Genomic DNA, 26,753 nt, shown 5'->3' on the forward strand with positions numbered 1-26,753 from the left:
TTTGTCTGTGTTTATGCCAGGGCTCAAGCTTGGGTAAACAACACATGTGAATGCCTAGTCATAACTGTTTGTATGTGTGTGAGACTGAGCCTGCGAGTGTCGCTGTGGTGCACTCCAACAGATTGCTGTGTTAATTGCCTGCTGTCCACACAGCTGGTGAGCTGGTAAATATGACAGGTTAGCAGTGCCATGCTCTAAGGGGGGCACCTCAGTGGGTACATAAGGTAGGGAAGTAGGGCCATCTTAACAAGACAGGCAGGCAGTGCCATGCTTTGAGCACCTTGGTTGGTGTAGAGTTGGCCACCCTGACTTTCTCCCAGAGCACGTGGAACGCTGCACACTTCAGAGCAGGAACCATCAGCTGAAACGACATGGGACAACACTGATGGAGGTTGGTTATTTTACATGACATTTCTTCCTGCAACGTTCAATAGATGTGTGTCAGTCAGTGTGTGTGTACACAGACCTCTTTGTCGATGTCTCTGGACTCCACTCCACTCTTCAGCAGCTGAAAGCAGGGTTCAAACAGCTTCCATGAAGTCAGGTCCTTGGCACTGAAAACACACACCTCAGTTTCAGTCTAACACCAATATGGCACACACACACACACACACACACACACACACACACACACACACACACACACACACCTGGTGAAGGCTGCAATTCTCATCAAGGCAGTAGCAGCACTGTACACCTCATCTTCATCAGCAGTGCCCTGAGCACAGAGATAGAGGGAGGGATAGAACATCATCAACATGCTTCAAGAGAGTGTGTGTGTGTGTGTGTGTGTGTGTGTGTACCTGCAGCAGCTCGTTGAGGTGGGAGCTGAAGCGGTCGGTCAGACTGTCCAGTAGCTGGCTGACGACCAGGTCGGCACGGCCGGAGAAGGTGTACTTGTCCTGGCTGAGGGCACACGCCACACGAGCACATGCCTCCAAAACACCCGACTCCGTGTGCTTCTCCACGATGCCACACACCTGGGCCAGCAGCAGATCCAGATACTGAAGGGGGAGATAGGGGGGAATAAAGAGAAAAGGTGCACTTGAGTCCAAGTCATGTGACTTGAGTTGACAACCCTTGTGTCATGTTGTATTTTAGCCTACAGGGGGAGCTGCTGTGTAAAGGGTGCTCTCTCTGCCAGCGATTCTCAACTGGTGGGTCTGTTGGGTCGAGGGAGGTATTGAGTGGGAGAATGTAGGAGTAGTGTCCGAGTAAAAAATTATCTCTCGTACTCTCTCTCTCTCTCCTGTATCTCTCTTTCTCTCTCACCTTCTCCAGTCTACCAGTGCTGCTGTAGGTCTCCAGGTCAAAATGAAGCGGAGCCTTCAGAAGGCAAGTCACTTTCTCCACGTCCGCCGAGTACTGTGTGACAAAATTACAAAACAATTTGAAAAAAGCTTAGAATCAGAAATATGTTCGTAACATCAAATAGCCATGGTGATCAAGTTACACATCCATACAAACCCTATCAATGAAAAAATAACTAACCGTTAAACCAGTCCTAAAACATAATATATGAACTATACAGGGCCTTCAGAAAGTATTTAGACCCCTTGACTTTTTCCACATTTTGTTATGTTACACAGTGGCCTCCATCATTCTTAAATTGAAGAAGTTTGGAACCACCAAGACTCTTCCTAGAGCTGGCCGCCCGGCCAAACTGAGCAATCGTGGGAGAAGGGTCTTGGTCAGGGAGATGACCAAGAACCCGATGGTCACTCTGACGGAGCTCCAGAGATCCTCTGTGGGAATGGGAGAACCTTCCAGAAGGACAACCATTTCTGCAGCACTCCACCAATCAGGCCTTTATGGTAAAGTGACCAGACAGAAGCCACTCCTCAGTAAAAGGCACATGACAGCCCGCTTGGAGTTTGCCAAAAGGCACCTAAAGACTCTCAGACCATGAGAAACAATTTTCTCTGGTCTGATGAAACCAAGATTGAACTCTTTGGCCTGAATGCCAAGCGGCATGTCTGGAGGAAACCTGGCACCCTACGATGAAGCATGGTGGTGGCAGCATCATGCTGTGGGGATGTTTTTCAGCCGCAGGGACTGGAAGACTAGTCAGGATCGAGGCAAAGATGAACAGGGCAAAGCACAGAGAGATCCTGGATGAAAACCTGCTCCAGAGTAGAGGTCGACCGATTAATCGGAATGGCCGATTAATTAGGGCCGATATCAAGTTTTCATAACAATCAGAAATCGGGTATTTTTGGACACCGATTTTTTAAAACATTTTTTTTTACACCTTTATTTAACAGAACGACAGATTTTTACCTTGTCAGCTCAGGATTCAATCTTCCAACCTTACAGTTAACTAGTCCAACGCTCTAACCACCTGCCTCTCATTGCACTCCACGAGGAGCCTGCCTGTTACGCGAATACAGTAAGAAGCCAAGGTAAGTTGCTAGCTAGCATTAAACTTATCTTATAAAAAACAATCAATCAATAATTAACTACACATGGTTGATGAGATTACTAGTTTATCTCGAGTGTCCTGCATTGCATATTATCGATGCGGTGCGCATTCGCGAAAAAGGACTGTCGTTGCTCCAATGTGTACCTAACCATAAACATCAATGCCTTTCTTAAAATCAATACACAGAAGTATATATTTTTAAACCTGCATATTTAGCTAAAAGAAATCCAGGTTAGCAGGCAATATTAACCAGGTGAAATTGTGTAACTTCTCTTGCGTTCATTGCACGCATTGTCAGGGTATATGCAATAGTTTGGGCCGCCTGGCTCGTTGCGAACTAATTTGCCAGAGTTTTACATAATTATGACATAACATTGAAGGTTGTGCAATGCAACAGGAATATTTAGACTTAGGGAAACTACCCGTTAGATAAAATACATAACGGTTCCGTATTTCATTGAAAGAATAAACTTTTTGTTTTTGAGATGATAGTTTCCAGATTCGACCATATTAATGACCTACGGCTCGTATTTCTGTGTGTTATGTTATAATTAAGTCTATGATTTGATAGAGCAGTCTGACTGAGCAATGGTAGGCAGCAGCAGTCTTCATTCAAACAGCACTTTCCTGTGCTTCAAGCATTGCGCTGTTTATGACTTCAAGCCTATCCAACTCCTGAGATTAGGCTGGTGTAACCGATGTGAAATGGCTAGCTAGTTTGCGGGGTGCGCGCTAATAGCGTTTCAAACGTCAGTCGCTCTGAGACTTGGAGTGGTTGTTCCCCTTGCTTTGCATTGGTAACACTGCTTCAAGGGTGGCTGTTGTCGATGTGTTCCTGGTTCGAGCCCAGGTAGGGGCGAGGAGAGGGACGGAAGCTCAAAGGTATATGAAATACAAATCGTATAGAGAGAAATAGTCCTATAATTCCTATAATAACTACAACCTAAAACTTCTTACCTGGGAATATTGAAGACTCATGTTAAAAGGAACCACTAGCTTTCATATGTTCTCATGTTCTGAGCAAGGAACTTAAATGTTAGCTTTCTTACATGGCACATATTGCACTTTTATTTTCTTCTCCAACACTTTGTTTTTGCATTATTAAAACTAAGTTAAAATAAGTGTTCATTCTGTATTGTTGTAATTGTCATTATTACAAATAAATAAAAACATGTTTTTATATATTTTTTAATCGGCCGATTAATCGGTATCAGCTTTTTTTGATCCTCCAATAATCGGCATCGGCGTTGAAAAATCATTATCGGTCGACCTCTACTCCAGAGTACTCAGGACCACAGGCTGGGGCGAAGGTTCACCTTCCAACAGGATAATGACCCAAAATACACAGCCAAGACAACACAGGGGTGGCTTCGGGACAAGTCTCTGAATATCCTTGAGTGGCCCAGCCAGAGCCCGAACTTGAACACCATCGAACATCTCTGGAGAGATCTGAAAAGCAAGGCTTGCCATCGAATCTGACTGAGCTTGAGAGGATCTGCAGAGAAGAATGGGAGAAACTCCCCAAATACAGGTGTGTCAAGCTTGTAGCGCCATACCCAAGACTCGAGGCTGTAATCGCTGCCTAAGGTGCTTCAACAAAGTACTGAGTAAAAGGGTCTGAAAACTTATGTAAATGTGATTTTACATTTGTAATAAATAAGCAAACATTTATAAAAACCTGTTTTTGCTTTGTAATTCTGGGTTATTGTGTGTAGATTGATGAGGATTAAACAATATATATATATATATATATATATTTTAGAATAAGGCTGTAACCTAAAACAATGTGGAAAAAGTCAAGGGGTCTGAATACTTTCCCTAGTAAAGTAGCATGTGTTGATGGGTTTGAGTGACAGGTGTGTTAGGATCCATTTCTGGTTTATCATGCAGCGGTATCAATATGCTCTTTGTCACTACCTTGGCCAGTAGCTGGGGCAGGAGGGTGGTAAAATGGGTGGTGATGCGTCTCTTGTCCTGGACTTGAGTCTTCTTATCCTTCATGCTCAGGATCTAAAAAATAAAAATAACACACACACACCTCTCTCTTGTCAATGCAATTTAGTGATCCTGCAGTCTTTTTCCTGTCTGATGGTTTAGTGTTGGTGTGGTGTGGGTGGTGGTCACCTTCTTTGCCTGAGCTCTTCCTACAGGCGGGTGTCCTTCAGCTGCCTGTCTGACAGCACACATCATCAACTCTATCAACGCCCCCTCCTCCTCATCCACCAGACCTGACACACAGAGAGAGCGAGGGGGAGGGATGGGGAGGAAGATGGAAGGAGGGATGGAGTGGGGAGAGAATGAGGGAAGGAGAACGAGGTGAGGGATAGTCGGGGAAGGAGGGAGAGGGAAGAAATAGAGAAGGAGGGAGGGAAAAAGATGAGCGCATTCGAGGAAAGAAAAGCAGGCAAGAAGAAGAGGGGACAAGGGTGAAAGTTAACATTTTTTTTACCAGTGGTTTACAGCAACAACGCCCATTACCAGTGGTTTACAGCAACAACGTCCATTACCAGTGGTTTACAGCAACAACGTCCATTACCAGTGGTTTACAGCAACAACGTCCATTACCAGTGGTTTACAGCAACAGCGTCCATTACCAGTGGTTTACAGCAACAACGTCCATTACCAGTGGTTTACAGCAACAACGTCCATTACCAGTGGTTTACAGCAACAACGTCCATTACCAGTGGTTTACAGCAACAACGTCCATTACCAGTGGTTTACAGCAACAACGTCCATTACCAGTGGTTTACAGCAACAACGTCCATTACCAGTGGTTTACAGCAACAACGTCCATTACCAGTGGTTTACAGCAACAACGTCCATTACCAGTGGTTTACAGCAACAATGTCCAATGTCTTTGTTAGGTAAACATTAAACAAACTCTGTACCTCGTCCCTGGTCAGCCTCCTGTACCAGCAGTGATGTCATGGTGTCCCAGTCCCTCAGCTCAGCGCCTGCTACACCCCATAGACTGTCCACCAGGTAGGCCCCGTGCTCATGGAACTGACACACAGACAGGGGGAGGGTGGGAGATTCAGAGACATCGAAAGGGAGAAAAGAGGGAGAGGAATGAAAGGGACAGTATGTTGTGGTGTTGCAGTATATACCAGGGTTGGGATCAATCTGAATTTAGAGCAGTAAATTCCGGAACTAAACTGACATTTTCAATGACCTAATAAACTGAAAAGGAAAAGCTATTTATTTCAAACGTTTTCATTAATTAAGCCAGGAAAAAGTGTTTGACCCAGAAACTGTATTAAATGAGAGAGACCAGAGAGAGAGAGAGACCAGAGAGAGAGAGAGAGAGAGACCAGAGAGAGAGACCAGAGAGAGAGACCAGAGAGAGAGACCAGAGACAGAGAGAAGAGAGACAGAGAGGAGACCAGAGAGAGAGAGAGAGACCAGAGAGAGAGAGAGAAACCAGAGAGAGAGAGAGAAACCAGAGAGAGAGAGAGAGACCAGAGAGAGAGAGAAGAGAGACCAGAGAGAGAGAGAAAGAGAGAGAAAGAGAGACCAGAGAGAGAGAGAAAGAGAGAGAGAGAAAGAGAAAGAGAGAAAGAGAGAGAAAGAGAGAGAGAAAGAGAGAGAGAGAAAGAGAGAGAAAGAGAGAAAGAGAAAGAGAGAGAGAAAGAGAAAGAGAGAAAGAGAGAGAAAGAGAGAGAAAGAGAAAGAGAGAAAGAGAGAAAGAGAGAGAGAGAGAGAGAGAGAAAGAGAGAGAGAGAAAGAGAGAGAAAGAGAAAGAAAGAGAGAAAGAGAGAGAGAGAGAGAGAGAGAGAGAGAGAGAGAAAGAGAGAGAGAGAGAGAGAGAGAGAAAGAGAGAAAGAGAGAAAGAGAGAAAGAGAGAGAAAGAGAGAGAAAGAGAGAAAGAGAGAAAGAGAGAGAGCAAAAGAGGAGAGACGGGAGAGACAGGAGAGACAGGAGAGAGAGACAGGAGAGAGATGGGAGAGACAGGGGAGAGAGACAGGAGAGACAGGGGAGAGAGAGAGAGAGACGGCCTACAACAGCACCTAGATGTTCTGCTGATTCTAAACATCAGCGCCACAGGTATCTTCCACAAAGCTGTGAACGAGCTGAGAAACAAGGCAAAAAGAGCCTTCTATGACATCAAAGGGAACATAAAATTTGACAGACCAATAGGATCTAGCAAAAATTATTAAGAACCCATTGCCCTGTATAGTTGTGAGGTCTGGAGTCCACTCATCAACCAAGAATTCACAAAATGGGACAAACACCAAATTGAGCCTGCATGCAGAATTCTTCAAAAATATCTTCCGTGTACAACATAAAACATCAAATGCATGCAGAGCAGAATTAGGCCGATACCCGCTAATTATTAAAGTCCAGAAAAGAGACTCCCAAACATTACATAACAAAGCCATCACCTACAGAGATGAACCTGGAGAAGAGTCCCCTAAGCAAGCTGGTCCTGGGGATCTGCTCACAAAAAGACCCCAGAGCCCCAGGACAGCAACACAATTAGACCCAACCAAACCATGAGAAAGCAAAAAGACAATTACTTGACACATTGGAAAGAATTAACAAAAAAACTGAGCAAACTAGAATGCTATTTGCCCGTAACAGTGACTGACCCAAACTTAAGAAAAGCCTTGACTATGAACACTCAGTGAGCATAGCCTTGCTATTGAGAAAAGTCACTGTAGGCCAACCTGGCTCTCAAGACAAGACAGGATATGTGCACACTACCCACAAAATGAAGTGGAAACTGAGCTGCACTTCCTAACCTCCTGCAAATGTATGACCATATTAGAGACATTTCCCTCAGAATACACACATCCAAAGAATTTGAAAACAAACCCAGTTTTGATAAGTTCCCATATCTGGGTGAAGTACCACAGTGTGCAATCACAGCAGCAAGATGTGTGACCTGTTGCCACAAGAAAAGGGCGACCAGTGAAGAACAAACACCACTGCAAATACAACCCATATTTATGTTTATTTATTTCCCTTGTACTTTAACTATCTGCACATAATATGACCTTTGACATTTCTTTATTATTTTGTAATTTTTGTGAGTGTAATGCTTACTTCTCAATTTGATTGTTTATTTAACTTTTGTTAATTATCTTGTTCACATGCTTTGGTAATGTTAACATATGTTTCGCATGCCAATAAAGCCCTTAAATTTAATTGAGAGACAGGAGAGAGAGTGCAGCATATTTCTTCAATTCAATTCAATTCAGTTTACTGGCGTGACGTAACAATGTATACTACAATTCAAAAGTTTGAAGTCACTTAGAAATGTCCTTGTTTTCCATGAAAACATCCAACATCCTAGTTGCAAAATGAATAGGAAATATAGTCAAGATGTTGACAAGGTTATAAATAATGATTTTTAATTGAAATAATAATTGTGTTGACTGTGCTGGCCACTCCATTACAGACAGAATACCAGCTGACTGCTTCTTCCCTAAATAGTTATTGGATAGTTTGGAGCTGTTCATTGTCCTGTTTTAGGAGGAAATTGGCTCCAATTAAGTGCTGTCCACAGGGTATTGCATGGCGTTGCCAAATGGAGTGATAGCCTTCCTTCTTCAAGATCCCTTTTACTCTGTACAAATTTCCCACTTTACCACCACCAAAGCATCCCCGGACCATCACACCATGCTTGACAGATGGTGTCAAGCACTCCTCCTCCTGCATCTTTTCATTTTTCTATGTCTCACGAATGTTCTTCTTTGTGATCCGAACAACACCTCAAACACTTTTTTCCAATCTTCCTCTGTCCAGTGTCTCTGTTCTTTTTCCCATCTTAATCTTTTATTTTTATTGGCCAGTCTGAGATATGGCTTTTTCTTTGCAACTCAGCCTAGAAGGCCAGCATTCCGGAGTCGCCTCTTCACTGTTGACGTTGAGACTGGTGTTTTGTGGGTACTATTTAATGAAGCTGCCAGTTGAGGACTTGTGAGGAGTCTGTTTCTCAAACTAGACACTCTAATGTACTTGTCCTCTTGCTCAGTTGTGCACCAGGGCCTCCCACTCTTCTTTCTATTCTGGTTAGGGACAGTTTGCACTGTTCTGTGAAGGGAGTAGTACACAGCATTGTACGAGATTGTCTGTTTCTTGGCAATGTCTCGCATGGAATAGCCTTCATTTCTCAGAACAAGAATAGACTAACAAGTTTCAGAAGAAAGTTCTTTGTTTCTGGCCATTTTGAGGCTGTAATCGAACCCACAAATGCTGATGCTCCAGATACTCAACTAGTCTAAAGAAGGCCAGTTTTACTGCTTCTATAATCAGCACAACAGTTTTCAGCTGTGCTAACATTATTGCAAAAGGGTTTTCTAATGATCAGTAAGCCTTTTAAAATTATAAACTTGGAACACAAGAGTGATGGTTGCTGATAATGGGCCTCTGTACGCCTAGATAGAGGTAGATATTCCATAAAAAAATATGCCGTTTCCAGCTACAATAGTCATTCACAACATTAACAATGTCTACACTGTATTTCTGATCAATTTGATGTTATTTTAATGGACAAAGAAATCTGCTTTTCTTTCAAAAACAAAGACATTTCTAAGTGACCCCAAACTTTTAAACAGTAGTGTACATATGGCCAAAGCTTATTTTGGAGATTTAAAATATTACCATAATTAAAATAATAATCAATATTGTCAATGGGACAACAGTAACATCAATAATTAAGGGTCAAAATAATCATACATTGAACAATAAAAATAAGCATAGGGGTGTGCAGCTTGGTTGGTCTGTCAGACTGTCCCTCATCTTATGGCAGGCAGCAATGTAGTGCGCTTTACCTCACTCTGGATGTAAAAGGAGACCAGCAGGTTGAAGAAGGCGGCCCGGCGACTGCCCATGTCTGCCTCCTGTGGCTCGCTGCTCATCGCACTACACAGTCTGACACACAAGATAGATTCATATTTTTAAGTGATAGTGGTAGGGATGGCTAGAGGATAAAGGGGTATCATTTGGGACAGAGAGGATGGAGAACGTTAGAGATGTTTTAAGGATGGAGAGATGACTGACTTGTGGTAGAGGAAGGCACCAGCAGCAGATGCCAGGCCTCTGCGGGAGGCAAACACCAAAGGATACACATGGCTACACTCCTCCTCGGACAAGCCTTCCTCTGTCCTTCTGCACGCACACACACACACACACACACACACACATTATTTACAGAGTAAATGCCACACACTCCCGCATACGCATAAATCTACAACCTGTGTGAACCAAAAAATAAACATACAAGAAATTCACATAGCCACAACACAGTTACACGCATTCACACACACTATAGAATATCATAACGGCAAGCACTTGCTGGCAGACGTTCACACACACACACACACACACTCACTGTTGGAGGAGCAGCAGCAGCTGGACAGCTTCCACCGCCACGTCTGGGTCCTTGTCTAGCACCATGCAGAGCATCCTCTCCTAAACAGAATCACACAACACACACACAAAGACAACAGAAAGGATGGAGCGGTCCAATTTCACTAAGCCAAGGAATAAACAGCCACTATCTCATGCAACACATGGGGCTTGAAGGGGTTTATGAAGCCATTTGAACTGACATGTTTGAGAATTGACTATTTGCCATCTGTTCTAGACACAAACAAAACCTGCAAACTGCAATACGTACAGAGTTAAAATACCACAAATTAGGGTTGTCACGATACCAGTATCGTGATAATCGGAATTATTGCGGCAAGGAAACAAAACATGAAGCAGATTTATTTTCTTGAAGAAAACAGTCCTAATGTTAGAAACAAACAGCATTATGTTGTCACCTAGAGTCACATTAGTTTAATTGGCAAGCATTAGCACACACAATATACAGTGGGGCAAAAAAGTATTTAGTCAGCAGTATTTAGTCATCAAAAAGATGAGAGGCCTGTAATTTTCATCACCGTTCAACATTCACAATTTGCAAATAAATAAATTAAAAACTTCAACTATGACAGACAAAATGAGAAAAACAATTCCAGAAAATCACACTGTAGGGTTTTTAATTTATTTATTTGCAAATTGTGAATGTTGAACGGTTTAAAGGTCTTACTCACATCGGCTGCGGAGAGCGTGATCACACAGTCATCCGGTACAGCTGGTGCTCTTATGCATGTTTCAGTGTTACTTGCCTCGAAGCGAACATTGAAGTAGTTTAGCTCGTCCGGTGGGCTTGTGTCTTCCCTTTCTAGTCTGTAAGGGGTTGCAAGCCCTGCCACATCCGACGAGTGTCAGAGCCGGTGTAGTACGATTCGATATTAGTCCTGCATTGACTATTTGCCTGTTTGATGGTTTGTTGGAGGGCATAGCGGAATTTCTTATAAGCTTCCGGGTTAGAGTCCCACTCCTTGAAAGCAGCAGCTCTAACCTTTAGCTCAGTACGGATGTTGCCTGTAATCCATGGCTTCTGTTTGGGGTATGTACGTACGTACAGTCACTGTGGGAGGGGACGTCATTGGTGCACTTATTGATGAAGCAAATGACTGATGTGGTGTACTCCTCAATGTTATCGGAGGAAAAACGGCACATATTCCAGTCTGTGCTTGCAAAACAGTCCTGTAGCTTAGCATCTGCTTCATCTGAACACTTTTTTATCGATTTGAGTCACTGGTGCTTCCTGCTTTAATTTTTGTTTGTAAGCAGGAATCAGGAGAATAGAATTAAGGTCAGATTTGCAAAATGGAGGGCGAGCTTTGTATTCTTTTTAAATTGAAATGTATTTTTCACCTTTATTTATTTAACCAGGTAGGCCAGTTGAGAACAAATTCTCATTTACAATAGCGACCTGGCCAAGATAAAGCAAATCAGTGCGACACAAACAACGGAGTTATACATAGGATTAACAAACGTACAGTCAATAACACAATAGAAAAATCTATATACAGTGTGTGCAAATGTAGTAAGATTAGGGAGATAAGGCACACGTGCTGCAGGTGTGTGCTGCTATGGTGACCAGTGAGCTGAGATAAGGCGGGGCTTTACCTAGCAAAGACTTATAGATGACCTGGAGCTAGTGGGTATGACGACGAATATGAAGCGAGGGCCAGGAAACGAGAGCATACAGGTCACACTGATGGGTAGTTTATGGGGCTTTGGTGACAAAACGGATGGCACTGTGATAGACTGCATCCAATTTGCTGAGAATAGTGTTGGAGGCTATTTTGTAAATGACATTGCCGAAGTCAAGGCTCGGTAGGATAGTCCGTTTTACGAGAATATGTTTGGCAGCATAAGTGAAGGATGCTTTGTTGCAAAATATGAAGCCAACTCTTGATTTCATTTTGGATTGGAGATGCTTAATGTGAGTCTGGAAGGAGAGTCAGAACCATCCAGAGTAGTGATGCTGGACGGGCAGGCAGGTGTGGGCATCGATTGGTTGAAGAGCATGCATTTAGTTTTACTTGCATTTAAGAGCAGTTGGAGGCCACGGAAGGAGTGTTGTATGGCATTGAAGCTCGTCTGGAGGTTTGTTAACACAGTGTCCAAAGAAGGGCCAGAAGTATACACAATGGTGTTGTATGCGTAGAGGTGGATCAGAGAAACACCAGCAGCAAGAGCGACATCATTGATGTGTACAGAGAAAAGAGTCGGCCTGAGAATTGAACCCTGTGGCACCCCTATAGAGACGGCAAGAGGTCCGGACAACAGGCCCTCCGATTTGACACACTGAACTCTATCAGAGAAGTAGTTGGTGAACCAGGCGAGGTAGTCATTTGATAAACCAAGGCTGATGAGTCTGCCGATAAGAATGTGGTGATTGACAGAGTCGCAAGCCTGGTCCAGGTCAATGAAGACGGCTGCACAGTATTGTATTTTATCGATGGCGGTTATGATATCGTTCAGGACCTTGAGCGTGGCTGAGGTGCACCCATGACCAGCTCGGAAACCAGATTGCATAGAGAAGAAGGTACGGTGGGATTCAAAATGGTCGGTGATCTGTTTGGCTTTTGAAGACTTTAGAAAGGCAGGGTAGGATAAATATAGGTCTGAAACAGTTTGGGTCTAGAGTGTCTCACCCTTTGAAAAGGGGGATGACCGCCGCAGCATTCCAATCTTTAGGGATCTCAGACGATATGAAAGAGGTTGAATAGGGGTTACAACAACTGCGGGTGAAAATTTTAGAACGAGAGGGTCCAGATTGTCTAGCCCAGCCGTAGAATGCTTTTTAAAATTCTTGATTATCGTAGATTTATCGGTGGTGACAGTGTTTCCTAGCCTCAGTCCAGTGGGCAGCTGGGAGGAGGTGCTCTTATTCTCAATACACTTTACAGTGTCCCAGAACTTTTGGGAGTTTGTGCTACAGGATGCAAATTTCTGTTTGAAAAAGATAGCCTTTGCTTTCCTAACTGCCTTTGTATATTGGTTCCTAACTTCCCTGAAAAGTTGCATATCACAGGGGCAATTTGATGCTAATGCAGTACGCCACAGGATGTTTTTGTGCTGGTCAAGGGCAGTCAAGTCTGGAGTGAACCTATATCTGTTCTTAATTCAATTTTTTTTTAATGGGGCATGCTTATTTAAGATGGTGAGGAAAGCACTTTTAAAAGAACAGCCAGGCATCCTCTACTGACGGGATGAGGTCAATATCTATCCAGGATACCCAGGCCAGGTCGACTAGAAAGGCCTGCTCGCTGAAGTGTTTTAGGGAGCGTTTGACAGTGATGGGGGGTGGTCGTTTGACCGCGGACCCATTATGGACGCAGGCAATGAGGCAGTGATTGCTGAGATCCTGGTTGAAGGCAGCAGAGGTGTATTTAGAGAGCAGGTTGGTCAGGATGATATCTGAGGGTGCCCGTGTTTATGGATTTAGGGTTATACCTGGTAGGTTCCTTGATCATTTGTGTGAGATTGAGGGCATCTAGCTTAGATTGTAGGATGGCCGGGGTGTTAAATCCCAGTTTAGGTCACCTAACAGTACAAATTCTGCAGATAAATGGGGGGCAATTAATTCACATATGGTGTCCAGGGCACAGCTGGGGGCTGAGGGGGGTCTATAACAAGGGGCAACAGTGAGAGATTTACATGATTTTTTAAAGTAGAAGCTCAAACTGTATTGGCACAGACCTGGATAGCATGACAGAACTCTGCAGGCTAACTCCACCCCCTTTGACAGTTCTATCTTGGCAGAAAATGCTGTAGTTGGGAATGGGAAATTCTGGTGGCCTTCCTAAGCCAGGATTCAGACATGTCTAGGACATCAGGGTTGGTGGAGTGTGCTAAAGCAGTGAACAAAACAAACTTAGGGAGGCGTCTGATGTTAACATGCATGAAATAAAGGCTTTTACAGTTCCAGAAGTCAAGAAATGATAGCGCCTTGGGAATAGGAGTGGAACTAGGGGCTACAGGGCCTGGGTTAACCACCACATCACCAGAGGACCAGAAGAGGAGTAGAATAAGAACTGGTCATCTAGTGCGTGGTATGGTAGGATGTGAGTACAGTGGAGGTAAACCAAGGCGTTGATTGACGATGAGAGGTTTCGTCTCTGCAGGTACCAGTTAAGCCAGGTGAGGTCTCCGCACGTGTGTGGGGTGGGACAAAAGAGCTATCAAAGGAATGTTGAGCGGGACTAAGGGCTCTACAGTGAAATAAAACAATAAGAACTAGCCAAGACAGCAGTAGACAAGGCATATTGACATTAGAGCGAGGCATAAAGCAATCACAAGTGTTGATCAGGAGAGCTAAGACAACAATGGGTAAATGGCAATGAATGTGCAGAGCGGGTCAGTTAGGTACATACAGGACCTGAGATCGAGGCTGGGGCCGACAGGTAAACAAAATTAGGTACTGTGTTATTGAAACAGTCCAGGGGGCAACAGCTTTGTAGCAGAGTGATCATAGGGTCAAAAGAGCAGCAATAAGTGAGTCAGGGTACTGTTCAGTAGTCACTACTACGCTAGGCGAGCAGGGGACACAGCATTCAGAAAAGCTAGCGGGCCAGGGCTAGTAGATGGTTCTTCAGCGACATCGTAACAGAATAGCCTGTTGAGACCACATCGGGTGATCACGCCCGCAGTCCAGTCGTGATGGATCAGCAGGGCTCCGTGTCGACAATAAAGGGTCCAGGCCAGTTGGCAAAGGAGGTATTGTAGCCCTAGAATTAGCTGGTATATGAGCCTAGCTCGAGGCTAGCTCAAGGCTAGCTGGTGCTTGCTTCGGGACAGAGGCGTTAGCTAACAGTAGCCACTCGTTTGCAGCTATCTAGCTGCAATGATCCGGTGTAATGATCCAGAGCGGCAGGAATCTGGTGATGTGGTAGAGAGAAGCAGTCCGATATGCTCTGGCTTGATATCGCGCTGTGCAGACTGGCAGGTATTGTCCGAGCTAAGGCTGGCTGGTGACCGAGAAAAAGGTGAAGCCCGCTAGCCGTGGCTAACAAAGACTAGTAGCTAGTTAGCTGGCTAGCTCCTGATGGAAGTTCCAGTTATCAGGAATAAAAATAGCAGACCCGTACCACATTGGGTGAGGCGGGTTGCAGGAAAGTATATTTTGTTTGTAGATAGAATGTGAGATTAAGATATATACAAAAAAAGACTGGCTATTTACATGGAACAAGACACGGTTTAAGACAAAGAGAAACGCTACGCCATCTTGGATTCTAATGTATGCGTCTCTATGTGTGGAATAAAGGTGGTCAATAGTTTTTTCCCTCTGGTTGTATATTTAACATGCTGATAGAAATTGGGTAAGACGGATTTAAGGTTCCCTACATTAAAGTCCTCAGTCACTAGGAGCGCCGCCTCTTGGTGAGCGTTTTCCTGTTTGCTTATGGTGGAATACAGCTCATTCAGTGCGGTCTTAAGTGCCAGCATCAGTCTGTGGTGGTATGTAGAAAGCTACGAAAAACACAGATGAAAACTCTCTAGGTCGATAGTGTGGTCTACAGCTTATCATGAGATACTCTACCTCAGGCGAGCAAAACCTTGAGACTTCCTTAGATATCGTGCATCAGCTATTATTTACAAAAATACATAGTCCACCGCCCTTGTTTTACCAGACGCCGCTGTTCTGTCCTGCCGATACAGCATAGAACCAGCCAGCTGTATGTTGATGATGTCGCCGTTCAGCCACAACTCCGTGAAGCATAAGATATTACAGTTTTGAATGTCCCGTTGGTAGTTTAATCTTCCACGTAGGTCATAGATTTAATTTTCCAAAGACTGCACGTTTGCTAGCAGAATGGAAGGAAGTGGGGGTTTATTAGATCGCCTACGGATTCTCAGAAGGAAGCCCGCCCTCTGGCCCCTTTTTCTCCGCTTTCTCTTCACGCAAATGACGGGGATCTGGGTCTGTTCCCGGAGAAGCAGTATATCACGTCGGTCAAAGGAAAAAAAGGATTCTGCCAATCTGTAGTGAGTAGTCCCAGTTCTGATGCCCAGAAGTTATTTTCGGTCATAAGAGACGGTAGCAGAAACATTATATACAAAATAAGTAATAAAAATAAGTTACAAGTTACAAACAACGCAAAGAAACAAAAAAAAAACACACAATTGGTTAGGAATACGTAAAACGTCAACCTTGTTCTCTGGCACCATCTTTTACAGTTTTTTTTTGCCATGGGATATCTGGTATCGTAGTATCGTGATACTGGAATCATGAAAACCCTACCACAAATGGTTACCACAAACTGGGACAGAGAGGGTGAAAATACCACTGCAAATGGCTATTGTTTAGTGGTATAGTTGATATGGTGACGTAACCTGCATCCTGTATTGTGAGTGTCCAAAATGCGAGGGCACACACACACACACGCTTTAGTGATGGTGGAGAGCTTTTTAACATGGGAGTTGTGCTACACCCTAATTGGTGCCCAGCTAAGGACGGACACACTGAAGGACAGAAAAAACTGTGGGAGACTGACAAAAACAAAGGGAGAGAGAGAGAGAGAGAAAGAATGAGAGAAACAAAGAACGAGAGAGAAATAGAGAAAGAAACAGAGATAGAGAAAGCGAGAGCAAGATAGGGAGACCAGATAAAGAGATGCAGAAGGAGGCCTACCTTAAACCTGCTGGTGAAAAGCTCTAGGCGTCCAATTAAGTCCTTTTCCTTGTAGAGGCCCTGCAGGGCCCGCACACACTGCAGACGCACTGAGCCTTGCTGTGGGGGAAGAGCAGTCTCACACCACATGCAACACATTCCTGCACTGTTTACTTTCAATCTGGATAAATAGACACCATATCATTGTCATCTTTCAAAGCAAAGTTAAGATATTCAACTAGATAGAATGTTTGTGGCACCCCTTGTGTGCCTGTGTTGCGTGTAGTGTACCGCGGTATTATCGCTTTCCAAAACTTCATGATACCAACATTTTAGAATGCCGTAGTACCATTTCATATGATACTACCAACTTTTTTGGCCCTCCCAATCTATAGAACCCGCTGGCGCCTGTTATAAAATCAATTGTTTATACATTCAGCTTAAATTATTTTAAGCAACGAGCAACTAGTCTCTTGTATGCACCTGTCTAATAATGTCCACTTTACTTTCATGCACATCTCACTTGCGGCAGCTGTTATCACCTGCTTCCCCTTCCAGCCATCACTGCCCTGCTTCCCCTGCCAGCCATCACTGACCTGCTTTTCTCTGTCCACTCTTCTTGTGCATCTATTCTTCCATCAGTTTTTTAAATATAATTTTAGCCGTGATGGCGATGGGGGATGTAGACCCTGGTCAGTCTTCTGTTGTAACATTTGATACATTGGAGCAGCAAGCAGAGCTAGCAAAGTTGATTCATTGTATATAATTTATTCCCTGGCATAACAAAGAGCACAGGCCAGTCTGATAGGCGTTGCAAGTTCACTGTCACGCAGCAATGCCAGAAAGGAAAAACAGATTTGCAGCTTGGCACAGGAAGAAAGGAGAAGGGTCGGCTACTCATGAGATGTTGTTGAAAGGTAAGAGTCGTACAGGGCCAAAACTCTAGTCGTACAGGGCCAAAACTCTAGTCGTACAGGGCCAAAACTCTAGTCGTACAGGGCCAACTCTAAGTCATACAGGGCCAACTCTAGTCATACAGGGCCAACTCTAGTCATATAGGGGCTAACTATATTCATATAGGGACTAACTATATTCATATAGGGACTAACTATATTCATATAGGGACTAACTATATTCATATAGGGACTAACTATATTCATATAGGGACTAACTATATTCATATAGGGACTAACTATATTCATATAGGGACTAACTATATTCATATAGGGACTAACTATATTCATATAGGGACTAACTATATTCATATAGGGACTAACTATATTCATATAGAGACTAACTATATTCATATAGAACACACTAGTCAGATAAGGGCTCCCGACTGGCGCAGCGGTCTAAGGCACTGTACTTCGGTGCTTGAGGCATCACTACAGACACCCTGGTTCGATTCCAGGCTGTATCACAACCGGCTGTGATTGGGAGTCCCATAGGGCGGCGCACAATTGACCCAGCGCCATCTGGGTTTGGCCGGTCTAGGCCGTCATTGTAAATATGAGTTTGTTCCTAACTGACTTGCCTAGGTAAATAAAGGTTAAACAAATTAATAAAAACAAGGCTAACCTTATATAGTCGTATAAGACTAACTATATCAAAAATATATCTCTTTCTGGTGCTACTTACACACTGCAAATAGAATGTATGTTTGTTGGGAAAAGTGGTGTGTTTTATGAGAGAGGGAGACAGACAGACAGGAGTGTGTGAGGGAGGTAGTGTGTTTATGAGAGAGTAGACGTTTCATGCAGTGTTTTCCCCTTACTGACACAATGACATGCAGATCATTATGTATATTCCTTCCTCCCATTCCTCCAGCCAAATCACAGCTAGGCCTTTGCAAATATCAGGGAATTAGCGATTCTATGCAGTATTCTATTATAAAGTGAACAGTTTGAAGTCAAATTCAAATGTGTTGTATTGAGTAAAGTGTGAATATCAGTGGCAGGTTTTTTGTGTAGCACACGCGCTTAACGTTTCGAAAATGGGAACAAGCGTCTGGGGGGGCAGGGTGAACAGGACGTTTTTTTGTGTGTTTTTTTACTCCTCGGTATCGTGATACTTGGCCTGTTATTGTATCATTAGTAAAATGTTGATATTGTGACAACACTAGTTGGGAGTCTGTCTGCCTGCCCACCTTGTCGTGCAGGGTCCAGCCCAGGTACTTGAGATATCCGTCGTTGAGGAAGTCTCCAGGGTTTTCTCGGAGCCACACGCCCATCTCCTCGATACATACAGCCCTGATCTCAGCTACGCGGTCCCGGTAGCGGTGCACAAACACACCCCGAAACGTAGCATTCATCATGGAGGACAGCTCCTCCTGGTGCTCCCGCAGCTTAACACACACACACACACACACACACACACACACACACACACACACACACACACACACACACACACACACACACACACACACACACACACACACACACACACACACACACACACACAAGAGAGACTGAACAGAACGTGTAGGGATGTGCTGAAGATGAGCCGTATCAGGGTGTGTGCGCGCGCATTACCTCGCTGATGGTGGCCTGTAGTTCCTCCAGCCTCTCTGAGGCTCTGTGTTCGGCACCCTTGCTCCTCTCCGCGTCATACCGTCTCTGGGTGGTCTTAATCTGGGCAAACACCATCACTGCTACCTCCACTATACCAGTCATCAGCTTCATCGCTAGGGGGAGGGGACACAGTTACATATAGGAATGGACACACAAGGCCAGACATATGCCCCAAAATATGGTCATGCACAGATTGACATACAGACAGTCATGCACACAGACAGACAGAGCACACCTCGCTGGTAAATACATTGAACCAATGAGTGTGTGCTGGGACTAAAACACTACTGTGGTCAATATGCGGTGGCTGTCCAGTGTCTCACCGATGAGGGTGCTGGTGTGTCTGAAGGCCCTGACCTGGGAGTCAGACAGGCCGGTGAGCAGTGCCAGCAGGGCGGAGAAGAGGTACTCGTCGTACAGAAAGCTGTTCTGGCAGGAGCGCACCAGCACCTGCACAAACTCACACACGCTAGCCCGGAACTTACGCCACTGTGGGCCAGGGGAGCACAGGGGGTAGTTCACAGAGTCCTGTGTTGGGGAGGAGAACAGGAGATAAAAATATCTCCTTAGTTTTGGGCTCAATGTTGTGTAAATTAGCAGTGGGAAATATAATTGAATAACATTGTTCCAATGAAATAATTATGATATCATCATTCATATAAAGCTTTTCTCAAACCCAGGGCACTTTACATGAGCCGCGAAGAGATGTGTAAAACACAATTTTAAAAACTCTAAAGTTCAACTCTGACTTGGTCCCAAAAGGCATCCCCGCTCTCTCACCTCATTGAACTCTTTGGTCAGTGTGCTGATGATCTCAGCGTTCTGCATACCGTCAAACATCTCTCTGCTCACCACACCTAAGGAGAAGGGTTGTGTTCATTAGACAAGAAACGGACGAAAACGACTACCTGGACGTCTCTGTTAAGAAAAGCCCATTTTAATTTTGTGTTGCAAAACATTTTAACATTTTCCATTGCATCCTAATGAACACAACCCTGGTGAGGAGGATCAAAGCTGACATCACCTGGCCCTAGCATAAAAGCAGTTCATTTGCTCTAAACATGAAATGCTAACACAACTAATATTTGTTAATGAACAAAAAATTGGATGTGAAACCCAGTGTTAAATACATGATGTGTTTTAAACCTCCATCCCCCATAACTTTCTTCATCAGTCTTTCATCCATCCATAGACCAGTGTAAGTATACACTGGAATGACAGGCCGCTTGACGCTGGTCCTTGCATTGTTAGCCGGCCCAGAAATCAATAGACGGAGTGCTAATCAATAGCTGTTTTGGGGATCAGGTTAAAAGAAATTCCAGTGACCCCTGACCCCAATCACCCCCTGCCCTCTCTGTCTCTCAGACACCCCTGACCTTTGCAGCCACAGCACTGAACGACGAAGTTGATGAGCTCTAGTAGGCCCGCATCCCGGTCCTGCTTGTAGCTGTCTAGCCACTCGTCCACCACCGCCTGGAGATTGACAGGGAGGCCACAGCCAATGAGGGGAGAGCAGCATACAAAGTCAAAACTGTCATCATTATGTGGCGATTAGTTACTCCTTTCTTACCAGTTAACGTCCTCCTCCCTTCTTTCTAATTATCATTCCCTAAACAGAAATGGGTATATACACTGTCATCCCTTTCCCCTTTAACCTCTTAACCAAATGTTCTGTCTGTCATCTTCTCCCGCCCAGTCTCTCCAACTCTCTAGGACGGCAGAGTATGAGTAGAGTAGGGCTGTACCGAAAGTCGTCTATTCTTTTAAATGTGTATTTTTCCACATAGACACACCCTATGTGTTTTAATCAAATCAACTGTATGCATTGAGCTTAAGGTTCAATGAAATAAGACAAATGCCTCAAGAGGGCGCAAGAGATCTTGATAACCAGAAAAAAGAAAAAAAACTTAACCTGACCCAACTATTCTCCTCTCTCTCCTGCTGGCTTTCGCAGATTCTGACATTACTCTCCTGAAGTTGCCGGTAATAGGCTACACAAGGAGTCGGCAACCTTTTTCATGTTGAATGACAATTTATCTTACCAGTTCAGTTTAACTTATAATAATGTCTTCACGTCTCAAAATCATTGTTATGTGGTTAATAAAAATTATATCCAAATCTAAATGATAAAAACCTAAAAAGTAACTTCTATTGCCATGGTCAACTATGTAAAAATTGCCTACATAAGGCCAACAAATAAAACATTGTTATTTTAATGGACACATTTTTTGCTTTCCTTTAAAAAACAAGGACATTTCTAAGCGACTCCAAACTTTTGAACGGTAGTATATATATATTTTTATAACTAACTATGCTTATAACTAAGCATTCTTATTTTCAATGACGGCCTAGGAACAGTGGGTTAACTGTCTGGGGCAGAATGACATATTTTGTACCTTATAGTCAGCTCGGGGATTCGATCTTGCAACCTTTCGGTTACTAGTCCAACGCTCTAACCACTAGGCTAACTGCCGCCCCATATATATATATATATATATAGTCGACTTATTGGGGTCAGCCCTAGAGCAGAGCTACTATTCTACAGTACTAGCCTGCAATTTGTACTCATTGAGTTGAGTAAACGTATCCATCTATGTGAGAGTGCTGAAGGCTGAAAAAAAATCTGTATTGTGCTCCTATATAATAGGGAACTGTTTTCAACACACTTTTACTCCCTAACCCTCAAAAGACTGGGGAACTGGAGTTTCAGAGCACAACAGTGGGTGGGACAACCATGAGCTGTCAATCATTGACTATGTGACCCAATGGCAGCTCTCCTACCTCTACATCAAAGGGCCTTAGTAGGATCAGATCTGTCAGCTACTGACAGTGCATGATAATCATCCCCATTGTGGGCTGTAAAGGCTTCATTTCCCCGTCATCCCTCCCACTACCTATTCTCTTTGTTTCTCCCCCCACACCAATACCTCACTCCCTCTCTCACCACCATAGCACTCTTTCCAGACCTCACAGCCTCATACATATCCCCAGCGCTCATGCCCTGGTTCCCCCTCCTCTCTCTCTCTCGCCTGGGGGAGCCGAGCTGCCTAGTTCTCCCCAGGGAAGGCTGCGGTGGCTGAGGGGAACGGGCTTGTTGGGTGGAGGTGGTGCTGGGATTTGGGCTGGCCTGGGATGCAGCTTTACGCCTAGGTCTCTTGGGTGGCTGGGGATAAAACAAAGGGTTCAAAAGGCTATTGTGAGTGAATTAATGTAATTCTATAAATAGTGTAGTTAGTGTTGGTGCTCCCCCCAAAACAGTTTATGTAGCACTATAACATCTAAACAAACAGATGTTACAGTGAGGGGTTGTCTTCGTTGAGAAAAAATTATGGCACCTGCTTAACTTTCATAGTGGTCGCTATGTCTGAATCTGTGTGTGTCAGTGTAGGCTGCTGAGGGGAGGACGGCTCATTAAAATGGCTGGAAAGGAGTGAATGGAATGGAACCCATGTGTTTGATGTATTTTATAAAGGGATGGGCATTTTACCTTTTTTAACTGGAAGCTATAAAAAGCTTCCAGTCAAAAAAAAAGGAAGCTATGAAAAGCTACTTTTAAGGGTGTCCCCGAGTGGGGCAGCGGTCTAAGGCACTGCTTGAAGCATCACTACAGACCCGTGTTCGATCCAGGGATGTGTCGCAGCCGGCCGCGACCGGGAGACCCATGAGGCGGTGCACAATTGGCCCAGCATTGTTCGTGTTAGGGGAGGGTTTGGCCGGCCGGGATGTCCTTGTCACATCGCACTCTAGCGACTCCTGTGGTGAGCTGGGCGCATGGACGCCGACATGGTCGGCAGTGGTACGGTGTTTCCTTCAACACATTGGTGCGGATGGCTTCCGGGTTAAGCGAGCAGTGTGTCAAGAAAGTGCAGCTTGGCAGGGTCGTGTTTCTGAGGATGCATGGCTCTCTACCTTCGCCTATCCCAAGTCCATACGGTAATTGCAGCAATGGGACAAGACCGTAACTACCAATTGGGGAGAAAAAGGGCAAAAAATTATATAACTGGAAAAAATATTTGCACATTTATCTAAATTTCTCTGGCTAGCTAACGGATAATTCGATCCAGTTAGCAAGATACTTAACAATGCTAATAATACTTGTTCCACCACTTTCTCCCTCACCTCAAACTTTACAAATGCCAGTTTTTCGGTACACTTCATCACCTTCTCACCCCCCATCTCCGTGGTCAGGCTTCTCACCTACCTCTTCATTATCGTTCAGGGGACGCAATTCTGTAACTGGCAAACTGCCTTTACACTCTCTGCTGTCTTTCCAGAGCGCACGCTGATTCTGTAACTACAAATTGGTTGTCTCTTCTCTCTTCAGTCGTGTGCTGCATTCTGTTGTTATGTGAACGATTGGCTGAGCCTTGGATACAGCCAGTATTGCTCCAAACGCGCATCACTCGTTCGCTTACAGCCAGACGTTTTGATTGAGTTTATCAAATCAAATTTTATTTGTCACAAACACATGGTTAGCAGATGTTAATGCGAGTGTAGCGAAATGCTTGTGCTTCTAGTTCCGACAATGCAGTAATAACCAACAAGTAATCTAACTAACAATTCCAAACTACTGTCTTATACACACAAGTGTAAGGGGATAAAGAATATGTACATAAAGATATATGAATGAGTGATGGTACAGAGCGGCATAGGCAAGATACAGTAGATGGTATCGAAGTACAGTATATACATATGAGATGAGTATGTAAACAAAGTGGCATAGTTAAAGTGGCTAGTGATACATGTATTGCATAAAGATGCAGTAGATGATATAGAGTACAGTATATACGTATACATATGAGATTAATAATGTAGGGTATGTAAACATTATATTAGGTAGCATTGTTTAAAGTGGCTAGTGATATATTTTACATCATTTCCCATCAATTCCCATTATTAAAGTGGCTGGAGTTGAGTCAGTGTGTTGGCAGCAGCCACTCAATGTTAGTGGTGGCTGTTTAACAGTCTGATGACCTTGAGATAGAAGCTGTTTTTCAGTCTCTCGGTCCCAGCTGTGATGCACCTGTACTGACCTCGCCTTCTGGATGATAGCGGGGTGAACAGGCAGTGGCTCGGGGTGGTTGATGTCCTTGATGATCTTTATGGCCTTCCTGTAACATCGGGTGGTGTAGGTGTCCTGGAGGGCAGGTAGTTTGCCCCCGGTGATGAGTTGTGCAGACCTCACTACCCTCTGGAGAGCCTTACGGTTGTGGGCGGAGCAGTTGCCGTACCAGGCGGTGATACAGCCCGGCAGGATGCTCTCGATTGTGCATCTGTAGAAGTTTGTGAGTGCTTTTGGTGACAAGACAAATTTCTTCAGCCTCCTGAGGTTGAAGAGGCGCTGTTGCGCCTTCTTCACGATGCGGTCTGTGTGAGTGGACCAATTCAGTTTGTCTGTGATGTGTATGCCGAGGAACTTAAAACTTGCTACCCTCTCCACTACTGTTCCATCGATGTGGATAGGGGGGTGTTCCCTCTGCTGTTTCCTGAAGTCCACAATCATCTCCTTAGTTTTGTTGACGTTGAGTGTGAGGTTATTTTCCTGACACCACACTCCGAGGGCCCTCACCTCCTCCCTGTAGGCCGTCTCGTCGTTGTTGGTAATCAAGCCTACCACTGTTGTGTCGTCCGCAAACTTGATGATTGAGTTGGGGGCGTGCGTGGCCACGCAGTCGTGGGTGAACAGGGAGTACAGGAGAGGGCTCAGAACGCACCCTTGTGGGGCCCCAGTGTTGAGGATCAGCGGGGTGGAGACGTTGTTGCCTACCCTCACCACCTGGGGGCGGCCCGTCAGGAAGTCCAGTACCCAGTTGCACAGGGCGGGGTCGAGACCCAGTGTCTCGAGCTTGATGATGAGCTTGGAGGGTACTATGGTGTTAAATGCCGAGCTGTAGTCGATGAACAGCATTCTCACATAGGTATTCCTCTTGTCCAGATGGGTTAGGGCAGTGTGCAGTGTGGTTGAGATTGCATCGTCTGTGGACCTATTTGGGCGGTAAGCAAATTGGAGTGGGTCTAGGGTGTCAGGTAGGGTGGAGGTGATATGGTCCCTGACTAGTCTCTCGAAGCACTTCATGATGACGGAAGTGAGTGCTAGTTACCTTAGCTTTCTTGGGAACAGGAACAATGGTGGCCCTCTTGAAGCATGTGGGAACAGCAGACTGGGATAGGGATTGATTGAATATGTCTGTAAACACACCGGCCAGCTGGTCTGCGCATGCTCTGAGGGCGCGGCTGGGGATGCCGTCTGGGCCTGCAGCCCTGCGAGGGTTAACACGTTTAAATGTTTTACTCACCTCGGCTGCAGTGAAGGAGAGGCCGCATGTTTTGGTTGCAGGCCGTGTCAGTGGCACTGTATTGTCCTCAAAGCGGGCAAAAAAGTTATTTAGTCTGGCTGGGAGCAAGACATCCTGGTCCGTGACGGGGCTGGTTTTCTTTTTGTAATCCGTGATTGACTGTAGACCCTGCCACATACCTCTTGTGTCTGAGCCGTTGAATTGAGATTCTACTTTGTCTCTATACTGACGCTTAGCTTGTTTGATTGCCTTGCGGAGGGAATAGCTATACTGTTTGTATTCGGTCATGTTTCCGGTCACCTTGCCCTGATTAAAAGCAGTGGTTCGCGCTTTCAGTTTCACGCAAATGCTGCCATCAATCCACGGTTTCTGGTTTGGGAATGTTTTAACGACATTTTCAACGCACCTTCTAATGAACTCGCACACCGAATCAGCGTATTCGTCAATGTTGTTGTCTGACACAATACGAAACATATCCCAGTCCACGTGATGGAAGCAGTCTTGGAGTGTGGAATCAGATTGGTCGGACCAGCGTTGAACAGACCTCAGCGTGGTCTGCTCCTTGGAATTTTCTAAATTGAACACTGCATGGGGATGAATTATGGCCAAGACAATCTGTTTGGTGAGGCTTAATGATTCTAATGAAAATACACTCTTTGTCTTTATCAAATGAAAGTTTTTGCATATTTTCAGTGTGGAAAATGTCTATGTTTAGGGGTAATAGCCTAGGCCAGGGATCATCAACTAGATTCAGCCACGGGATGATTCTTTTTGTAGTTGGTCGGGTGGGGGGGTAACATAACAACGGAAAATGTGTAGAGTGCAAATTGACGCAAGGAGCCCAAACAGATATAATGTGACTAAAACAATAATTTCAAACCTTGCTTACATTTCTATATAAACACATCTCTCTATTATGTGTGGGAATACTTGGGAACAGATTTCATAAATTAAAATCACTTGATATCCTAGTGTATTTATAGTCAATATGACGACATGGATATTCAGCTAGCGGGATATACGCTGCACAGGAAAGAACAACTTTTTGTGGCTGTTTATTTACCAACACAGACAGATGCTGGCACTAAGACCGCACTCAGTCAGCTGCATAAGGCAATAAGCAAACAGGAAACCACTCACCCAGAGGCGTCGCTCCTTGTGGCCGGAGACTTTAATGCAGGGAAATTTAAATCAGTTCCACCAAATTTCAATCAACATGTTAAATGTGCAACCAGAGGGAAAAAAATTCTAGATCACCTGTACTCCAGACAGAGACGCGTAGAAAGCTCTCTCGCCCTCCATTTGGTAAATCCGACCACAACTCTATCCTCCTGATTAGTGATGAGCTTTGACGGCACTATGGTGTTGAACGCTGAGCTGTAGTCAAAGAATAGCATTCTCACATAAATGTTCCTTTTGTCCAGGTGGGAAAGGGCAGTGTGGAGTACAATAAAGATTGCATCATCGGTGGGATAATGGTGTTGATGTGAGCCATTACC

General features: G+C 44.5%; 1 protein-coding gene across 4 annotated transcripts in view; it reads right to left on the reverse strand.

Annotated features, from left to right (window-relative positions):
* stag3 (STAG3 cohesin complex component) overlaps positions 1–26,753 on the reverse strand; it is a 42,800-nt gene that overhangs the window by 10,892 nt on the left and 5,155 nt on the right. For 3 of the 4 annotated variants that reach the window (XR_004204345.1, XM_031798629.1, XM_031798626.1), the window contains exons 4-21: positions 21,903–22,121; positions 20,335–20,431; positions 19,739–19,815; positions 19,282–19,486; positions 18,920–19,071; positions 18,532–18,729; positions 16,407–16,505; positions 9,759–9,838; positions 9,428–9,535; positions 9,199–9,298; positions 5,311–5,425; positions 4,547–4,650; positions 4,340–4,432; positions 1,273–1,365; positions 804–1,004; positions 651–718; positions 467–554; positions 281–382 (exon numbers count right to left, since the gene is read on the reverse strand). Coding sequence is in view for 3 of the 4 variants with exons in the window: in XM_031798629.1 (XP_031654489.1) it covers positions 281–382; positions 467–554; positions 651–718; positions 804–1,004; positions 1,273–1,365; positions 4,340–4,432; positions 4,547–4,650; positions 5,311–5,425; positions 9,199–9,298; positions 9,428–9,535; positions 9,759–9,838; positions 16,407–16,505; positions 18,532–18,729; positions 18,920–19,071; positions 19,282–19,486; positions 19,739–19,815; positions 20,335–20,431; positions 21,903–22,121 (2,199 nt within the window). In the remaining variant the exon portion in view is untranslated. The remainder of the gene's footprint in view (positions 1–280; positions 383–466; positions 555–650; positions 719–803; positions 1,005–1,272; positions 1,366–4,339; positions 4,433–4,546; positions 4,651–5,310; positions 5,426–9,198; positions 9,299–9,427; positions 9,536–9,758; positions 9,839–16,406; positions 16,506–18,531; positions 18,730–18,919; positions 19,072–19,281; positions 19,487–19,738; positions 19,816–20,334; positions 20,432–21,902; positions 22,122–26,753) is intronic. The other variant, XM_031798628.1, reaches the window with a different exon arrangement.

This window comes from Oncorhynchus kisutch, linkage group LG19 (assembly GCF_002021735.2).
Source record: "Oncorhynchus kisutch isolate 150728-3 linkage group LG19, Okis_V2, whole genome shotgun sequence".
In the NCBI taxonomy this organism is placed as follows: Eukaryota; Metazoa; Chordata; class Actinopteri; order Salmoniformes; family Salmonidae; genus Oncorhynchus; species Oncorhynchus kisutch.